At 33.6% G+C, this 22,458-nt stretch overlaps 1 protein-coding gene across 2 annotated transcripts in view; it reads left to right on the top strand.

Moving 5' to 3' along the window:
• The window catches only part of LOC133651413 (adhesion G protein-coupled receptor L1-like), a 21,055-nt gene extending 622 nt beyond the window's left edge, over nt 1–20,433 (top strand). The window contains exons 2-5 of one of the 2 annotated variants that reach the window (XM_062049360.1): nt 11,350–11,559; nt 17,854–18,074; nt 20,079–20,145; nt 20,276–20,433. In XM_062049360.1, coding sequence (XP_061905344.1) covers nt 11,350–11,559; nt 17,854–18,074; nt 20,079–20,145; nt 20,276–20,371 — 594 coding nt within the window. In that variant the 3' untranslated portion in view covers nt 20,372–20,433. Of the gene's footprint in view, nt 1–11,349; nt 11,560–17,853; nt 18,075–20,078 lie in introns of both variants that reach the window. The other variant, XM_062049359.1, reaches the window with a different exon arrangement.
• Nucleotides 20,434–22,458: the final 2,025 nt, after the last annotated feature.

Raw genomic sequence — 22,458 nt, forward strand, 5'->3', positions numbered from 1 at the left:
CCAAGTGTAATAAACACCTACAATATGATATATTATATCATTTTCTATGTTCAAAAATATTCGAAAGCCCTATTTTCACCTCTTTCTGGAAAGTTTTTCAACCAATTCTAACCTTTCCACATTCAAAACATTTTAAAAAATCTGGGTTTTCCCCAAATTCCCTAATTTCCAGAAAATTATCATTCAAATGAACAAACATGTTCAAAGTTCCCTATTACCAGTTACCCAATTTAGACCTGGCAACCACACACACACACACACACACACACACACACACACACACACACACACACACACTACTCTTCCCATATATCGAACGCAAAAAAATGTTTTCCCTTTGCGAAAATTCCTGTTTTCCCCGGAATCTGCTCTAAAAACAAGCCCCGCCCACTCTGCTTTGTTCCTGGTCTGAGCTGCTGTGACCTAGATTACCCTAATTACTAGGGATGTCCGATAATGGCTTTTTGCCGATATCCGATATTCCGATATTGTCCAACTCTTTAATTACCGATACCGATATCAACCGATACCGATATCAACCGATATATGCAGTCGTGGAATATAACACATTATTATGCCTAATTTGGACAACCAGGTATGGTGAAGATAAGGTACTTTTAAAAAAAATAAAATAAATAAGATAACTAAATTGAAAACATTTTCTTGAATAAAAAAGAAAGTACAACAATATAAAAACAGTTACATAGAAACTAGTAATGAATGAAAATGAGTAAAATTAACTGTTAAAGGTTAGTACTATTAGTGGAGCAGCAGCACGCACAATCATGTGTGCTTACGGACTGTATCCCTTGCAGACTGTATTGATATATATTGATATATAATGTAGGAAGCAGAATATTAATAACAGAAAGAAACAACCCTTTTGTGTGAATGAGGAGGGAGGTTTTTTTTCGGTTGGTGCATTAATTGTAAGTGTATCTTGTGTTTTTTATGTTGATTTAATTTAAAAAAAACAAAAAAAAACCAACAAAAAAAACCATACCGATAATAAAAAAAACGATACCGATAATTTACGATATTACATTTTAACGCATTTATCGGCCGATAATATCGGCAGGCCGATATTATCGGACATCCCTAATATATATTGATATATAATGTAGGAACCAGAATATTGATAACAGAAAGAAACAACCCTTTTGTGTGAATGAGTGTAAATGGGGGAGGGAGGTTTTTTGGGTTGGTGCACTAATTGTAAGTGTATCTTGTGTTTTTTATGTGGATTTAATAAAAAAAAAAAAACGTAAAAAAAAAACAAAAAAAAACGATACTGATAATAAAAAAAACGATGCCGAAAATTTCCGATATTACATTTTAACGCATTTATCGGCCGATAATATCGGCAGACCGATATTATCGGACATCTCTAAAAATTAGTAAAATGAACTGTTAAAGGTTAGTACTATTAGTGGAGCAGCAACACGCACAATCAAGTGTGCTTACGGACTGTATCCCTTGCAGACTGTATTGATATATATTGATATATAATGTAGGAAGCAGAATATTAATAACAGAAAGAAACAACCCTTTTGTGTGAATGAGGAGGGAGGTTTTTTTTGGGTTGGTGCATTAATTGTAAGTGTATCTTGTGTTTTTTATGTGGATTTAATAAAAAAAAATTTTTTTAAATCGATACAGATAATAAAAAAACCGATACCGATAATTTCCAATATTACATTTTAACGCTTTTATCGGTCGATATTATCGGACATCCCTACTAATTACTCCTAGAACACCCAAAAGTGCAGATTTCAACCTTTGAAATACTTTGTATAGTTGAAGACTTACGCTCATTTAATAACATCACTGCACATCATAATGGTGGTTTTCATGTTAAAGGTCTAAAAAAATGATGTAGTGCGTCCTGCGGGCCAGATTGGAAAAGCCTTAATGGGCCGGGTGTGACCCACGGGCCCTAATTTGCCCAGGTCTGACCTAAATGATACACCGACACACAAATTAGTTTGTCAGGCGCATTGAGTTTCAGGCCCAAAACGGGTAAAAATATGTTAAATAATTGTATTGAAACCCGAATCAAATGAACAAAAAGTAAAGTACATTAAATAATCAACATAATAATAATAAATAATCATCATTATACAACAGAATGTACAACTCTTGTCAAACTGTGGCAGCATTTTCTCTGCTGGTCCTCCAGCTCCATCTAGTGGTTGTCACAAACTAGGACAGGAGTGAACATTACATACATCATTGGTTCTTCAACAGGGTTTTCAATAGAAAAGTTTTTATATCGAAGCAAATATCTCCATAAAAGACAATGTAGATATGAATAATTGGTTCCAGCCTCTGACAAAAGTCTATTTTTTTTAGTAAATTTGTACACTTTGAACAGACTGTACATTACTTTAACTTTAACTTTAATTACTGTATATCACACAAACATAACAAAGGGGTGATGGATCAACTTTATTCAATAACAAAGTCAAAACAACAGCAACTAGCTCAATTGTCCTCATTGGCTGTCGCCACACACACACACACACACACACGCACGCACACACACACACACACACACACACACACACACACACACACACACACACACACACACACGCACACACACACTGTCACTAGCCCTGAGGTGCACTCATAGTTTGAAATCACAAAACTTCTTAACTTTTAAACTGAGGTCTTATTGTTGTCGCCATACCAATATTTTGGTACCGGTACCAAAATGTATTTCGATACTTTTCGGTACTTTTCTAAATAAAGGGGACCACAAAAAAATGTCATTATTGTCTTTATTCGAACAACAAATGTTAGTGTACATGAAACATATGTTTATTATTGTCATTTAGTCCTTCAATAAAATAGACAACTTGTCTTTTAGTAGTAAGTAAACAAACAAAGACTCCTAATTAGTATGCAGTAACATATTGTGTCATTTATACACCTATTATTTTGTACACATTATGAGGGACAAACTGTAAAAAATGGATTATTAATCTACTTGTTCATTTACTGTTAATATCTGCTTATTTTCTCTTTTAACATATTCTATCTACACTTCTGTTCAAATGTAATAATCACTTATTCTCCTCTTCTTTGATACTTTACATTAGTTTTGGATGATACCACACATTTAGGTATCGATGCGATACCAAGTAGTTACAGGATCATACATTGGTGATATTCAAAGTCCTCATGTGTCCAGGGACGTATTTACTGACTTTATAAACATAATATGAATGTTTAAAAAAACTTAAAAGATTTTGTGATGTAATCATAGCAGTATCGACTAGATACGCTCCTGTACTTGGTATCATTACAGTGGATGTCAGGTGTAGATCCACCCATGGCATTTGTTTACATTTTGACGTGTGTAGTGAAGCATGTTTAGCTATTCCTCGTCCTGCAGTGATAATGATACTTGTAAGAAACTTACTTTATTTGTCGCCATGGAGGCCAGGATTAGTGATTTAGAAGTAGATAAAACACTGTGGATGGATGTTAGCCACTAACTAGCCAGCCATGTGTTGAAGCAGCTCTTCCTGAGGGTGTTTCAGTGTTATAACTTCACCTTTATCTTTACTTTTTACACCAAAACGCGTCCATTCTCCCTTTTCTCCCTTTTGGTGTAGAAAAGCATATGTGTGAATGTTTTGGAGCATTCACACAATAATACATAGATGAATTTCGGTGTAGAAAACCATATGTGTGACTTTTTTGGAGCATTCACACAATAATAAATAGATGAATTTCGGTGTAGAGAACCATATAAGTGAATGTTTTGGAGCATTCACACAATAATAAATATATTAATTTTTGTGTATGAAACCATATGTGTGAATGTTTTGGAGCATTCACACAATGATAATTAAAAAATATATTTTTATTTTATTTTATTAAAAATTTTTAGGGGGGGGAAACCATATGTGTGAATGTTTTGGCGCATTCACACAATAATACATAGATGCATTTTGGTGTAGAAAACCATATGTGTGAATGTTTTGGAGCATTCACACAATAATACAAATTGTTTTATTTTTTTTTATTTTTTATATTTTTTTTATTTATTTTTTTGGAAAACCATATATGTGAATGTTTTGGAGCATTCACACAATAATAAATAGTGAAGTGAAGTGAAGTGAAATATATTTATATAGCGCTTTTCTCTAGTGACTCAAAGCGCTTTACATAGTGAATAGATGCATTTCGGTGTAGAAAACCATATATGTGAATGTTTTGGAGCATTCACACAATAATACATAGATGAATTTCGGTGTAGAAAACCATATAAGTTAATGTTTTGGAGCATTCACACAATAATACATAAATTAATTTTGGTGTAGAGAACCATTTAAGTGAATGTTTTGGAGCATTCACACAATAATAAATATAAGGATTTTGGTGTAGAAAACCATATAAGTTAATGTTTTGGAGCATTCACACAATAATACATAGATAAATTTTGGTGTAGAAAATCATATGTGTGAATGTTTTGGAGCATTCACACAATAATACATAGATGAATGTTGGTGTAGAGAACCATTTAGGTGAATGTTTTGGAACATTCACACAATAATAAATTGATGAATTTTGGTGTAGAGAACCATATAAGTGAATGTTTTGGAGCATTCACACAATAATAAATAGATGAATTTTGGTGTAGAGAACCATACAAGTGAATGCATCGTAGCATTCACACAATAATAAATAGATGAATTTCTGTGTAGAAAACCATATGTGTGAATGTTTTGGAGCATTCACACAATAATAAATAGATGAATGTTGGTGTATGAAACCATATGTGTGAATGTTTTGGAGCATTCACCCAAGAGTACATAGATGAATTTTGGTTTAGAGAACCATATAAGTGAATGTTTTGGAGCATTCACACAATAATACATAGATTAATTTTGGTGTAGAGAATCATATGTGTGAATGTTTTGGAGCATTCACACAATAATAAATATATGCATTTTGGTGTAGAAAACCATATGTGTGAATGTTTTGGAGCATTCACACAATAATTATTTTTTTATTTTTTTTATTTATTTTTTTCAATTTTATTTTATTTTATTTTTTGGGAAAAACCATACATGTGAATGTTTTAGAGCATTCACACAATAATACATAGATGAATTTTGGTGTAGAGAACCACATAAGTGAATGTTTTGGAGCATTCACACAATAATACATAGATGAATTTTGGTGTATTAAACCATATGTGTGAATGTGTTGGAGCATTCACACAATAATACATAGATGAATTTTGGTGTAGAGAACCATATAAGTGAATGTTTTGGAGCATTCACACAATAATACATTGATGAATTTTGGTGTAGAGAATCATATGTGTGAATGTGTTGGAGCATTCACACAATAATACATAGATGAATGTTGGTGTAGAAAACCATAGCTGTGTGAATGTTTTGGAGCATTCACACAATAATAAATAGATGAATGTTGGTGTACAAAACCATACCTGTGTGAATGTTTTGGAGCATTCACACAATAATAAATAGATGAATTTTGGTGTAGAGAACCATTTAAGTGAATGTTTTGGAGCATTCACACAATAATAAATAGATGAATGTTGGTGTATTAAACCATATGTGTGAATGTGTTGGAGCATTCACACAATAATACATAGATGAATTTTGGTGTAGAGAACCATATAAGTGAATGTTTTGGAGCATTCACACAATAATACATAGATGAATGTTGGTGTAGAAAACCATATGTGTGAATGTTTTGGAGCATTCACACAATAATACATAGATGAATTTTGGTGTAGAAAACCATATAAGTGAATGTTTTGGAGCATTCACACAATCATACATAGATGAATTTTGGTGTAGAGAATCATATGTGTGAATGTTTTGGAGCATTCACACAATAATACATAGATGAATTTTGGTGTAGAGAACCATATGTGTGAATGTTTTGGAGCATTCACACAATAATAATAAGAATAAGAATAAATACTTGAATGTTGCTGCATAAAACCATATGTGTGAATGTTTTGGAGCATTCACACAATAATAATAAAACAAAATATTTTATTTTATTTATTTTTTTTTAAATTTGGGGGGGGAACCATATGTGTGAATGTTTTGGCGCATTCACACAATAATACATAAATGAATTTTGGTGTAGAAAACCATATGTTTGAATGTTTTATAGGATTCACACAATAATAAATAGATTAATTTTGGTGTAGAAAACCATATGTGTGAATGTTTTGGAGCATTCACACAATAATACAAATTGTTTTATTTTTTTATTTTTATTTTTTTTTTATTTATTTTTTTTTTTTGGAAAACCATATGTGTGAATGTTTTGGAGCATTCACACAATAATACATAGATAAATTTTTCGTGTAGAAAACCATATGTGTGAATGTTTGGGAGCATTCACACAATAATAAATAGATTAATTTTGGTGTAGAAAACCACATGTGTGAATGTTTGGGAGCATTCACACAATAATAAATAGATTATTTTTGGTGTAGAAAACCATATTTGTGAATGTTTTGGAGCATTCACACAATAATAAATAGATTATTTTTGGTGTAGAAAACCATATGTGTGAATGTTTTGGAGCATTCACACAATAATACATAGATTAATTTTGGTGTAGAAAACCATACGTGTGAATGTTTGGGAGCATTCACACAATAATAAATAGATGAATTTTGGTGTAGAAAACCATATGTGTGAATGTTTTGGAGCATTCACACAATAATAAATATATGAATTTTGGTGTAGAAAACCATATGTGTGAATGTTTTGGAGCATTCACACAATAATAAATAGATTATTTTTGGTGTAGAAAACCATATGTGTGAATGTTTTGGAGCATTCACACAATAATACATAGATTAATTTTGGTGTAGAAAGCCATATGTGTGAATGTTTGGGAGCATTCACACAATAATAAATAGATGAATTTTGGTGTAGAAAACCATATGTGTGAATGTTTTGGAGCATTCACACAATAATACATAGATGAATTTTGGTGTAGAAAACCATATGTGTGAATGTTTTGGAGCATTCACACAATAATACAAATTGTTTTATTTTTTTAACGTTTTTTTATTTTTTTTATTTTTTTTATTTTTTGAAAACCATATGTGTGAATGTTTTGGAGCATTCACAAAATAATACATAGATTAATTTTGGTGTAGAAAACCATATGTGTGAATGTTTGGGAGCATTCACACAATAATAATTAAAAAATATATTTTATTTTATTATTTTTTTAATTTTTAGGGGGGAAAACCATATGTGTGAATGTTTTGGCGCATTCACACAATAATACATAGATGATTTTGGTGTAGAAAACCATATGTGTGAATGTTTTGGAGCATTCACACAATAATACAAATTGTTTTATTTTTTTAAATATTTTTTTTATTTTATTTTTTTGGAAAACCATATGTGTGAATGTTTTGGAGCATTCACACAATAATACATAGATTAATTTTGGTGTAGAAAACCATATGTGTGAATGTTTTGGAGCATTCACACAATAATACAAATGAATTTATTTTTTTACTTTATTTTCTTTTTTTTTATTTTTTGGAAAACCATATGTGTGAATGTTTTGGAGCATTCACACAATAATAAATAGATGCATTTCGGTGTAGAAAACCATATGTGTGAATGTTTTGGAGCATCCACACAATAATAAATAGATGAATGTTGGTGTACAAAACCATACCTGTGTGAATGTTTTGGAGCCTTCACACAATAATAAATAGATGAATTTTGGTGTAGAGAACCATTTAAGTGAATGTTTTGGAGCATTCACACAATAATAAATAGATGAATGTTGGTGTATTAAACCATATGTGTGAATGTGTTGGAGCATTCACACAATAATACATAGATGAATTTTGGTGTAGAGAACCATATAAGTGAATGTTTTGGAGCATTCACACAATAATACATAGATGAATGTTGGTGTAGAAAACCATATGTGTGAATGTTTTGGAGCATTCACACAATAATACATAGATGAATTTTGGTGTAGAAAACCATATAAGTGAATGTTTTGGAGCATTCACACAATAATACATAGATGAATTTTGGTGTAGAGAATCATATGTGTGAATGTGTTGGAGCATTCACACAATAATACATAGATGAATGTTGGTGTAGAAAACCATAGCTGTGTGAATGTTTTGGAGCATTCACACAATAATAAATAGATGAATGTTGGTGTACAAAACCATACCTGTGTGAATGTTTTGGAGCATTCACACAATAATAAATAGATGAATTTTGGTGTAGAGAACCATTTAAGTGAATGTTTTGGAGCATTCACACAATAATAAATAGATGAATGTTGGTGTATTAAACCATATGTGTGAATGTGTTGGAGCATTCACACAATAATACATAGATGAATTTTGGTGTAGAGAACCATATAAGTGAATGTTTTGGAGCATTCACACAATAATACATAGATGAATGTTGGTGTAGAAAACCATATGTGTGAATGTTTTGGAGCATTCACAAAATAATACATAGATTAATGTTGGTGTAGAAAACCATATGTGTGAATGTTTGGAAGCATTCACACAATAATAATTAAAAAATATATTTTATTTTATTATTTTTTTAATTTTTAGGGGGGAACACCATATGTGTGAATGTTTTGGCGCATTCACACAATAATACATAGATGATTTTGGTGTAGAAAACCATATGTGTGAATGTTTTGGAGCATTCACACAATAATACAAATTGTTTTATTTTTTTTAATATTTTTTTTATTCATTTTTTTGGAAAACCATATGTGTGAATGTTTTGGAGCATTCACACAATAATACATAGATTAATTTTGGTGTAGAAAACCATATGTGTGAATGTTTTGGAGCATTCACACAATAATACAAATGAATTTATTTTTTTACTTTATTTTCATTTTTTTTATTTTTTGGAAAACCATATGTGTGAATGTTTTGGAGCATTCACACAATAATAAATAGATGCATTTCGGTGTAGAAAACCATATGTGTGAATGTTTTGGAGCATTCACACAATAATAAATAGATGAATTTCGGTGTAGAAAACCATATGTGTGAACGTTTTGGAGCATTCACACAATAATAAATAGATGAATTTTGGTGTAGAAAACTATATGTGTGAATGTTTTGGAGCATTCACACAATAATACATATATGCATTTTGGTGTAGAAAACCTGGAGCATTCACACAATAATAAATAGATGCATTTCGGTGTAGAGAACCATATGTGTGAATGCTTTGGAGCATTCACACAATAATAAATAGATGAATTTGTTGTAGAAAACCATATGTGTGAATGCTTTGGAGCGTTCACACAATAATACATAGATGAATTTTGGTGTAGAGAACCATATAAGTGAATGTTTTGGAGCATTCACACAATAATAAATAGATGCATTTTGGTGTAGAAAACTATATGTGTGAATGTTTTGGAGCATTCACACAATAATACATAGATGCATTTTGGTGTAGAAAACCTGGAGCATTCACACAATAATAAATAGATGCATTTTGGTGTAGAGAACCATATGTGTGAATGCTTTGGAGCATTCACACAATAATAAATAGATTAATTTTGTTGTAGAAAACCATATGTGTGAATGCTTTGGAGTATTCACACAATAATAAATAGATTAATTTTTTTATAGAAAACCATATGTGTGAATGCTTTGGAGCGTTCACACAATAATACATAGATGAATTTTGGTGTAGAGAACCATATAAGTGAATGTTTTGGAGCATTCACACAATAATAAATAGATGAATTTTGGTGTAAACAACCATATGTGTGAATGTTTTGGAGCATTCACACAATAATAAATAGATGTATTTCGGTGTAGAGAACCATATGTGTGAATGCTTTGGAGCATTCACACAATAATGAATAGATGGATTTTGTTGTAGAAAACCATATGTGTGAATGCTTTGGAGCATTCACACAATAATAAATAGATGGATTTAGTTGTAGAAAACCATATGTGTGAATGCTTTGGAGCGTTCACACAATAATAAATAGATGAATTTTGGTGTAGAGAACCATTTAAGTGAATGTTTTGGAGCATTCACACAATAATAAATAGATGAATTTTGGTGTAGAGAACCATATAAGTGAATGCATCGGAGCATTCACACAATAATAAATATATGCATTTTGGTGTAGAAAACCATATGTGTGAATGTTTTGGAGCATTCACACAATAATAAATAGATGAATTTTGGTGTAGAGAACCATTTAAGTGAATGTTTAGGAGCATTCACACAATAATAAATAGATGAATGTTGGTGTATTAAACCAAATGTGTGAATGTGTTGGAGCATTCACACAATAATACATAGATGAATGTTGGTGTAGAGAACGATATAAGTGAATGTTTTGGAGCATTCACACAATAATAAATAGATGAATGTTGGTGTATTAAACCATATGTGTGAATGTGTTGGAGCATTCACACAATAATACATAGATGAATGTTGGTGTAGAGAACGATATAAGTGAATGTTTTGGAGCATTCACACAATAATAAATAGATGAATGTTGGTGTATTAAACCATATGTGTGAATGTGTTGGAGCATTCACACAATAATACACAGATGAATTTTGGTGTAGAGAACCATATAAGTGAATGTTTTGGAGCATTCGCACAATAATACATAGATGAATTTTGGTGTAGAGAACCATATGTGTGAATGTTTTGGAGCATTCACACAATAATTATTTTTTTATTTAAAAAAAAAAAAAAAATAAATAAATATTTTTTTGGGAAAACCATACGTGTGAATGTTTTGGAGCATTCACACAATGAACATTTATTAACACACACAAAAGTGAAGAAAACTGATACTGTTGGATCGCTTTTTTTGTTCATGTTTCGGCCAACGTAAAGAATGTAAGAGTATTAGAACTGAAAGGGTCATTGATTGTTAATTTTCCTGATCAGTGATGAAGGAAACGTGGTCCTGCAGCTAATGGACAAGCAGTAATTAATGCAGATGTGCGCACATTAACGCCCGCTCTCTCTCTCCGGGCTTGACAAGCTCTTTGTTTTGAAATATTTCTCTCCTTCTCTCTCTCTCCGTCTTTCAAGCCGACATTTAAAGACGCTCACAAATTCCCGTCCTGCTATTTCAGGCTGACGTTGGCATGAATTTCAATGTCCTTTTTTGTTCCCTTTCACTCAGGACATCTCGTCTCTTGTCTTCACACTTTAGCTCCTTGCATATATTTACAAATATTCAATGAAGGAATGTTTTTTTCCCTCTTTGTTCCGTCTGCTCGTGTATTGTTTCCCTCCTGGCACTTTGTGTCTGACGTTGTTGGCGCTTCAGTTCCAGGGCCAGATGCAGGAGCTGATCCTGCTGGTCATCACCTGGGTGGGCATCGTCATCTCGCTGGTGTGTCTCGCCATCTGCATCTCCACCTTCTGCTTCCTGCGCGGCCTGCAGACCGACCGCAACACCATCCACAAGAACCTCTACGTCAACCTCTTCATCGCCGAGCTGCTCTTCCTGGTCGGCATCGACAAGACCGACTACCTGGTGAGTAGTCTGTGTTGTCCTCCGTCTTGCATGGCTGCGCCTGCTGTGTGTCGCGCTCCCCAGAAAAAAGGGAGTAACTTATTTTCCCGGATTATAAGGCACACCGCAGATGAATGGTCTATTTTTGATCTGTTTTCATATATAAGGCGCACCGGATTATAAGGCACACTGCCAATATATGGTCGATATGCGATCTTTTTTTGTATATAAGGCGCACCGGATTATAAGGTGCACTGCCAATCAATGGTCTATTTTTGATCTGTTTTTATATATAAGGCGCACCGGATTATAAGGCACATCGCCGATGAATGGTCGATATGCGATCTTTTTTTTTGTACATAAGGCGCACCGGATTATAAGGCACACTGCCAATGAATGGTCGATATGCAATCTTTTTTTGTATATAAGGCGCACCGGATTATAAGGTGCACTGCTAATCAATGGTCTATTTTCTATCTTTTTATATATATATAAAGCGCACCGGATTATAAGGCACACTGCCAATGAATGGTCGATGTGCGATCTTTTTTTGTATATAAGGCGCACCGGATTATAAGGTGCACTGCCAATCAATGGTCTATTTTTGATCTTTTTTTATATATATAAGGTGTACCGGATTATAAGGCGCACTGCCGATGAATGGTCTATTTTTGATCTGTTTTTATATATAAAGTGCACCGGATTATAAGGCACACCGCCGATAAATGATATATTTTTGATCTGTTTTCATATATAAGGCGCACCTGATTATAAATTACACCACCGATGAATGGTCTATTTTTGATCTGTTTTCATATATAAGGCGCCCCAAATTATAAGGCACACTGCCAATGAATGGTCTATTTTTGATCTGTTTTCATATATAAAGCGCACCTGATTATAAATTACACCACCGATGAATGGTCTATTTTTGATCTGTTTTCATATATAAAGCGCACCGGATTATAAGGCACACTGCCGATGAATGGTCGATATGCAATCTTTTTTCATATATGAGGTGCACCAGTTTATAAGGCACACTGCCGATGGATGGTTTGAGTTTGAGTTTGAGTTTATTTCGAACATGCAAGCATACAACATGATACATCACAATTTCCAGTTTCTTTTCAACATGTTCGAAAAGGAGTAGGAAGAAGCAGAGCTTATTTAATCCTACCCCTTTTCTTTACATAACAGTTGCAAAACTTTTTGTTCACTTCCTGTTCACAATTTTTTCACAATAAACTCCATAAGTAATTACAATAAAAATAAATAAATAAATAATAGTAAGAATTTAATAATAATAATTGGTGAAGTAAGTCATATTTCATATGATGAGATAATAATGGTATGGGGAACATATTCACTATAATTAGTTGCTTATTAACATGCAAATTAGTAACATATTGGCTCTTAATTAGTCATTATTAAGTACTTATTAATGCCTTATTCTGCATGGCCTTATTATACAACCAGTAAGCCATTAACTAAAAGTATTCCCTCAATAACCTCAGAATTATATCAGGAGTCCAGACAAAACCCGAAAATGGCAGAAATGTTATATTTTTCTAAAACTTTTTTTCGCTAAAATGTCAAAAGGGGGGACCCTTACACAAAAAAGAAAAATACTGTTTTTCTTCAACAGCATAATACTGGTCCTGTAGTTGTAGGAGATGTCTCAAAACCTCATCAGGAGTGTCGACAAAACCTGAAAATGGCAGAAAATGCATATTTTTCTAAAACTTTTTTTCGCTAAAATGTCGTAAGAAAATTATTTTTGTTTTTTAAACTTTTTTTTTAAGTATTAAAGTCTTTAAACTCTTTTTTCTCTTACACAAAAAATAAAAATGCTGTTTTGCTTCAACAACACAATACTGGTCCTGTAGTTGTAGGAGATGTCTCAAAACCTCATCAGGAGTGTCGACAAAACCCGAAAATGGCAGAAATGTTATATTTTTTGGGGGGAAAAATTGCTAAAATGTCGTAAGTGGGGACCCTTACACAAAAATTTAAAAAACGATTTTGCTTCAACAACACAATACTGGTCCTGTAGTTGTAGGAGATGTCTCAAAACCTCATCAGGAGTGTCAACAAAACCAGAAAATGGCAAAAAATGCATATTTTTTGAAAACTTTTTTTGAGCTAAAATGTCGTATACAAAAAATTTAAAAACAGTTTTGCTTCAACAGCACAATACTGGTCCTGTAGTTGTAGGAGATGTCTCAAAACCTCATCAAGAATCCCGATAAAACCCAAAAATGGCAGAAATGTTATATTTTTCGTAAAAAAAAATTGCTAAAATGTCGTAAAGGGGGGACCATTACACAAAAATTTAAAAAACAGTTTTGCTTCAACAACACAATACTGGTCCTGTAGTTGTAGGAGATGTCTCAAAACCTCATCAGGAGTGTCGACAAAACCTGGAAATGGCAGAAAATTTTATATTTTTCGAAAAAAAAATTGGCTAAAATGGGAATTTTGTATTTTTCGGGGGGAAAAAATTGCTAAAATGTCAAAAGGGGGCACCCTTACACAAAAATTAAAAAAAACAGTTTTGCTTCAACAGCACAATACTGGTCCTGTAGTTGTAGGAGATGTCTCAAAACCTCATCAGGAGTCCCAACAAAACCCGAAAATGGCAGAAAATGCATATTTTTCTAAAACTTTTTTTCGCTAAAATGTCGTAAGAAAATTATTTTTGTTTTTTAAACTTTTTTTTTAAGTATTAAAGTCTTTAAACTCTTTTTTTCTCTTACACAAAAAATAAAAATGCTGTTTTGCTTCAACAACACAATACTGGTCCTGTAGTTGTAGGAGATGTCTCAAAACCTCACCAGGAGTGTCGACAAAACCCGAAAATGGCAGAAAATGTATATTTTTTGAAAACTTTTTTTCGCTAAAATGTCCCAAGGGGGGACTCTTACACAAAAATTTAAAAAACGGTATTGCTTCAACAGCACAATACTGGTCCTGTAGTTGTAGGAGATGTCTCAAAACCTCATCAGGAATCCCGATAAAACCCAAAAAGGGCAAAAATGTTATATTTTTCAGAAAAAAAATTCGCTAAAATGTCGTAAGGGGGCACCCTTACCCAAAAAATAAAAATACTGTTTTGCTTCAACAGCACAATACTGTTCCTGTAGTTGTAGGAGATGTCTCAAAACCTCATCAGGAGTGTCGACAAAACCCGAAAATGGCATAATGTTATATTTTTCGGAAAAAAATTTGCTAAAATGTCATAAGGGGGGACCCTTACACACATTTTTTAAAAAATACAGTTTTGCTTCAACAGCACAATACTGGTCCTGTAGTTGTAGGAGATGTCTCAAAACCTCATCAGGAATCCCGATAAAACCCAAAAATGGCAGAAATGTTATATTTTTCATTAAAAAAATTAGCTAAAATGTCGTAAGGGGGGACCCTTACCTAAAAATGTTAAAAACTGTTTTGCTTCAACAACACAATACTGGTCCTGTAGTTGTAGGAGATGTCTCAAAACCTCATCAGGAGTGTCGACAAAACCCAAAAAGGGCAGAAAATTAATATTTTTCGTTAAAAAAATGTGCTAAAATGTCATAAGGGGGGACCCTTACCTAAAAATGTTAAAAACTGTTTTGCTTCAACAACACAATACTGGTCCTGTAGTTGTAGGAGATGTCTCAAAACCTCATCAGGAGTGTCAACAAAACCCGAAAATGGCAGAAATTTTATATTTTTCGGGGAAAAAAATTGCTAAAATGTCATAACGGGGGACCCTTACACAAAAATAAAGAAAACGGTTTTGCTTCAACAACACAATACTGGTCCTGTAGTTGTAGGAGATGTCTCAAAACCTCATCAGGAGTGTCGACAAAACCTGAAAATGGCAGAAAATTTTATATTTTTCCGAAAAAAAAAATGGCTAAAATGGAAATTTTGTATTTTTCGGGGGAAAAAATTGCTAAAATGTCGTAAGGGGGGACCCTTACACAAAAATTTAAAAAAACAGTTTTGCTTCAACAGCAAAACTGCTGGTCCTGTAGTTGTAGGAGATGTCTCAAAACCTCATCAGGAGTGTCGACAAAAACCTGAAAATGGCAGAAATGTTATATTTTTCATTTAAAAAAATTGCTAAAATGTCGTAAGGGGGGACCCTTACACAAAAATTTAAAAAACGATTTTGCTTCAACAACACAATACTGGTCCTGTAGTTGTAGGAGATGTCTCAAAACCTCATCAGGAGTGTCGACAAAACCTGAAAATGGCAGAAATGTTATATTTTTTAGAAAAAAAAATTGCCAAAATGTCGTAAGGGGGGACCCTTACACAAAAATTTTAAAAACAGTTTTGCTTCAACAGCACAATACTGGTCCTGTAGTTGTAGGAGATGTCTCAAAACCTCATCAGGAGTCCCGACAAAACCCAAAAATGGCATAATGTTATATTTTTCGGGAAAAAATTTGCTAAAATGTCATAAGGGGGGACCCTTACACAAATTTTAACAAAAAAACTGTTTTGCTTCAACAGCACAATACTGGTCCTGTAGTTGTAGGAGATGTCTCAAAACCTCATCAGGAGTGTCGACAAAATCCTGAAAATGGCAGAAATGTTATATTTTTCATTAAAAAAAATTGCTAAAATGTCGTAAGGGGGGACCCTTACACAAAAATTTAAAAAACGATTTTGCTTCAACAGCACAATACTGGTCCTGTAGTTGTAGGAGATGTCTCAAAACCTCATCAGGAGTCCTGACAAAACCCAAAAAGGGCAAAAATTTTATATTTTTCAGAAAAAAAATTCGCTAAAATGTCGTAAGGGGGCACCCTTACCAAAAAATAAAAATACTGTTTTGCTTCAACAGCACAATACTGGTCCTGTAGTTGTAGGAGATGTCTCAAAACCTCATCAGGAGTGTCGACAAAACCCAAAAATGGCAGAAAATGCATATTTTTCTAAAACTTTTTTTCGCTAAAATGTCGTAAGGGGGGACCCTTACACAAAAATGTTAAAAACAGTTTTGCTTCAACAACACAATACTGGTCCTGTAGTTGTAGGAGATGTCTCAAAACCTCATCAGGAGTGTCGACAAAACCCAAAAATGGCAGAAATTTTATATTTTTCGTGGAAAAAAATTGCTAAAATGTCGTAAACCCGAAAATGGCAGAAAATGCATATTTTTCTAAAACTTTTTTTCGCTAAAATGTCATAAGGGGGACCCTAACACGACAAAACACGAAAATGGCAGAAAATGCATATTTTTCTAAAACTTTTCTTCGCTAAAATGTCGTAAGGGGGGACCCTTACACAAAAAACAAAAATACAGTTTTGCTTCAACAGCACAATACTGGTCCTGTAGTTGTAGGAGATGTCTCAAAACCTCATCAGGAATCTCGATAAAACCCAAAAATGGCAGAAATGTTATATTTTTCATTAAAAAAATTTGCTAAAATGTCGTAAGGGGGGACCCTTACACAAAAATTTAAAAAAAAGATTTTGCTTCAACAACACAATACTGGTCCTGTAGTTGTAGGAGATGTCTCAAAACCTCATCAGGAGTGTCGACAAAACCCAAAACTGGCAGAAAATGTATATATTTTTTTTTAAATGTTTTGCCATAATGTCTTAAGGTAAATACAGTTTTGCTTGAACAACACAATACTGGTCCTGTAGTTGTAGGAGATGTCTCAAAACCTCATCAGGAGTGTCGACAAAACCCGAAAATGGCAGAATTTTTTTTTTTTTTCGGAAAAAAAAATTGATAAAATGTCATAAGGGGGGACCCTTACACAAAAATTTAAAAAACGATTTTGCTTCAACAACACAATACTGGTCCTGTAGTTGTAGGAGATGTCTCAAAACCTCATCAGGAGTGTCGACCAAACCTGAAAATGGCAGAAAATGCATATTTTTCACCAAAAAAATTTGCTAAAATGTCCTACAACTCCTACAACTAAATTATTTAGGTTAAACCCTCAGAAACTTCCTCCCTGAGTTTGTAAAAAAAAAAAAAACAGCAAATCAAGTAATTCAACTTTCCCAACTACTTTCATTTTATATTATCATTTATTGTATTTTTTTAAATAAATTACATCATTTTAAAGACAGAAAAAAAGTCTTCGAATTTTACAGTTGGATGCCGCTGATTGTCTTTGCTTAGTCCATAAAAGTAAGCTGATTGTTTGAATTGCACAAATATTAAGAGTTTGAGTAAAGGTGTTGTGACTGTGGAGCCTCTGACCCCCTGCTGTGCTTCTTCTTTCTGTTTAATCCCACTTTCCCTTCTGACCCCCTGCTGTGCTTCTCCTTTCTGTTTAATCCCACTTTCTCTTGCTCCAGATCGCCTGTCCCATCTTCGCCGGACTGCTGCACTTCTTCTTCCTGGCTGCCTTCTCCTGGATGTGCCTGGAGGGTGTGCAGCTCTACCTCATGCTGGTGGAGGTGTTTGAGAGCGAGTACTCCCGCAAGAAGTACTACTACCTGTGCGGCTACTGCTTCCCCGCGCTGGTGGTGGGCATCTCGGCGGCCGTCGACTACAGGAGCTACGGCACCAAGAAAGCGTACGTGCCCATTTGAGAAGTAGGCTCCTTCCCGAGCAGCAAATATTGACAAAAGTATTTGGCCAGCCATCCGAATGATGAGAATCGGGTGTCCTAATCACTTGACCTGGTGTATCAAATCAAGCACTTAGGCATGGAGACTGTTTCTACAAACATTTGTGAAAGAATGGGCCGCTTTCAGTGATTTCCAGCGTGGAACTGTCATAGGATGCCACCTGTGCAACAAATCCAGTCCTGAAATTTCCCTCGCTCCTAAATATTCCAAAGTCAACTTTATTATAAGAAAATGGAAGAGTTTGGGGAACAACAGCAACTCAGCCACCAAGTGGTAGGCCACGTAAACTGACAGAGAGCGGTCAGCGGATGCTGAAGCGCATAGTGCAAAGACTTTCTGCACAGTCAGTTGCTACAGAGCTCCAAACTTCATGTGACTGTCCAATTAGCCCACGTACAGTACGCAGAGAGCTTCGTGGAATGGGTTTCCATGGCCGAGCAGCTGCATCTAAGCCATGCATCACCAAGTCCAATGCAAAGCGTGGGATGCAGTGGTGTAAAGCAGTGGTCCCCAACCACCGGGCCGCACAAGAATTTAAAAAAAAAAAAAAAAAATTTATGAAATCAACATAAAAAACACAATATATACATTATAAATATAGATCAATACAGTCTGCAGGTATACAGTCCGTAAGTACCGGGCCGCGGCCCGACTGGTACCGGGCCGCACAAGAATTTAAAAAAAAAAATAAATAAAATGTTGTTTTTTTTAATGAAATCAACATAAAAAACACAGTATATACATTATAAATATAGATCAATACAGTCTGCAGGTATACAGTCCGTAAGTACCGGGCCGCACAAGAATTAAAAAAAATAAAAAAATTTTTTTTTTTTTTTTTTTTAATGAAATCAACATAAAAAACACAATATATACATTATAAATATAGATCAATACAGTCTGCAGGTATACAGTCCGTAAGTACCGGGCCGCGGCCCGACTGGTACCGGGCCGCACAAGAATTTTAAAAAAAATAATAATAATTTTTTTTTTAATGAAATCAACATAAAAAACACAATATATACATTATAAATATAGACCAATACAGTCTGCAGGGATACAGTCCGTAAGCACACATGATTGTATTTATTTATGTAAAAAAAAAATAATAATAAATAAAAAATAAAAAAATTTAAATACTTAATAATTTCTGAACTGAATCGCAAGATGGATCACATCATGGAGAAGCTTGCTGAAAAGGAAAAATTGCAGAAATCGCCACAGTCTGTGATCCCACAGCCCGGCCCAAACCTTCCATTGCGAGGAACAGCCTTTGGGCTCCTTGAACAGCTGCCATTGTCTTATGAATTTGACGATACACCAGAGCAACGCCCAGCCCAATCAGCAGGTTCCAAATAGGTAGATGTGTCCCACGTCCTCCATGGGAAGAACTGAGAGGCACATGATTCTCCATTTATCCCAGGAATCTCTCACGTACCATCCGGGCAGCCAGGCTCCCCAGAACCGAAAAGATTTTGTCAATTGCGTCGAGAGTCCAGCTGATCATTTTCCATGTCTGATGTTTAGATTTGGAGGACAGCGCAAAGAAAAAGTTCAGACAAGACAAAAACGAAGAGAGCAAGCAGGGAGAAGAAGGGAGCGGGGAAAAAATGTGAATTAGAAGGGAGACCTCACCAATGCGCTTTTTCAAAGAATGGTGGAAAATTCCTTTTAAACACACTCGGCAACCTTGTGGACAGCCTTCCCAGAAGAGTTGAAGCTGTAATAGCTGCAAAAGGACATCATATTGAACCCTATGGGTTAGGAATGGGATGGCACTTCGAGTTCATATGTGAGTCAAGGCAGGTGGCCCAATACTTTTGTCAATCTAGTGTGCATATCGAGTGCAGCTCCCTGCGGAGCAGCCACTGGGAGGACACTTAAAGCCAAAGCCTGATGATTAGCCTCGACGTAATAATCCAGCATGTTGTCATTCTCCCCTCCTGCAGATGCTGGCTGCGAGTGGATAACTACTTCATCTGGAGCTTCATCGGGCCCGTTTCATTTGTTATTATGGTATTAACTTCGCTGTCTGCCAGCGTGACGACTTTCAATATTGCACACAAACGCTCACTTCTGAGGTTATCCAGAGTGCAGCGAGCGCACGCTCGGCTGCGCGTTGACTCCATTGCTGTCTTCTCCGCAGCTCAACCTGCTCCTGCTGATCATCACGTTGCACAAGATGATTCGGAACTCATCGGCGCTCAAGCCCGACTCCAGCCGCCTGGATAACATCAAGTGAGATGGACTTTCCAGATTCTTCTTTTTCAAACCCCGTCATCATATTGTTAAGCGTGGCGCTCCACGTCGCGAACCGTGCACACAATTTACACGGAAAACCGCACTACTTCTTGGGTAGTGATTAATGCGAAGGGCTACCAGTTTGATACACACTTAAATAAATTGCCAGTAATAGCCAATTTGCTCAATTTACCTTTAACTCTATGTTATTATTAATAATTAATGATATGTACACTTAATTGGACGGTTTAAAAGAGGAGAAAACACGAACAAAATGACAATCAAATTTTGAAACAGAGTTTATCTTCAATTTCGACTCTTTAAAATTCAAAATTCAACCGAGAAAAAGAAGAGAAAAACTTAAAAAAAAGAATTTATGGAACGTCATTAGTAATTTTTCCTGATTTAATTTTGATTAAATAGGTTAAAATCCAATCTACACTTTGTTAGAATATATAACAAATTGGACCAAGCTATATTTCTAACAAAGACAAATCATTATTTCTTCTAGATTTTCCAGAACAAAAATTTTAAAAGAAATTCAAAAGACTTTTAAATAAGATTAAAATTTGATTCTACAGATTTTCTAGATTTGCCAGAATAATTTTTTGAATTTTAATCATAATAAGTTTGAAGAAATATTTCACAAATATTCTTCGTAGAAAAAACAGAAGCTAAAATGAAGAATTAAATTAAAATGTATTTATTATTCTTTACAATAAAAAAAATACATTTACTTGAACATTGATTTAAATTGTCAGGAAAGAAGAGGAAGGAATTTAAAAGGTAAAAAGGTATATGTGTTTAAAAATCCTAAAATCATTTTTAAGGTTGTATTTTTTCTCTAAAATTGTCTTTCTGAAAGTTATAAGAAGCAAAGTAAAAAAAAATTTATGAATTTATTCAAACAAGTGAAGACCAAGTCTTTAAAATATTTTCTTGGATTTTCAAATTCTATTTGAGTTTTGTCTCTCTTAGAATTAAATATGTCGGGCAAAGCGAGACCAGCTTGTTAGTAAATAAATACAATTTAAAATATAGAGGCAGCTCACTGGTAAGTGCTGCTATTTGAGCTATTTTTAGAACAGGCCAGCGGGCTACTCATCTGGTCCTTACGGGCTACCTGGTGCCCGCGGGCACCGCGTTGGTGACCCCTGCATTAGAACATACAGATGCACCCCAGCATTTATCTCCAGTTCAATTCATTTAATTCAAGAAATATTTCAATATTTAGGGATTTAACCCTTGTGTAACGTTCATATTGTTGTTACTCAGCCAGCGTTTGTGGGTCAGATGGAGCCGTTGCATTTTGTGGCTTTTATGTTGAAATACTGAACAGATGTTTACCTTATCCCAATAAACATCTGTTCAGTATTTGACCATAAAAGTGTTTGATTGACATTGATAGTGATAGTGAGTCTGTAATAATACATTTGTTGAGTCATTTAACTTGTTTGTGGGTTTATTGCAAACTGTTGCATTTTTTTAAACAATGCAAAATAAGTATAAATAAGTAAGTAAGTATAAGTATATATATATATATATATATATATATATATATATATATATATATATATATATATATATATATATATATATATATATATATATATATATATATATATATATATATATATATATATATACAGTATACATGTGTAAGTATAAAATAAGTACCATAATAGTGTGCACAGATTTTAGAATACTTGCCGTGAAACAAAGTCTTCTTTCGATTAAACGACCCCAGTGTAGTCATAGTTTATATATATATATATATATATATATATATATATATATATATATATATATATATATATATATATATATATATATATATATATATATATATATATATATATATATACACACATATATATATATATATATATATATATATATATATATATATATATATATATATATACACACACATATATATATATATATATATATATATGTATATATGTATATATATATATATATATATATATATATATATATATATATACACATATATGTATATATATGTGTGTGTGTGTATATATGTGTGTATAAATGTGTGTATGTATATACACACACAATATATAT

The sequence above is a fragment of the Entelurus aequoreus genome, linkage group LG06, assembly GCF_033978785.1.
Source record: "Entelurus aequoreus isolate RoL-2023_Sb linkage group LG06, RoL_Eaeq_v1.1, whole genome shotgun sequence".
In the NCBI taxonomy this organism is placed as follows: Eukaryota; Metazoa; Chordata; class Actinopteri; order Syngnathiformes; family Syngnathidae; genus Entelurus; species Entelurus aequoreus.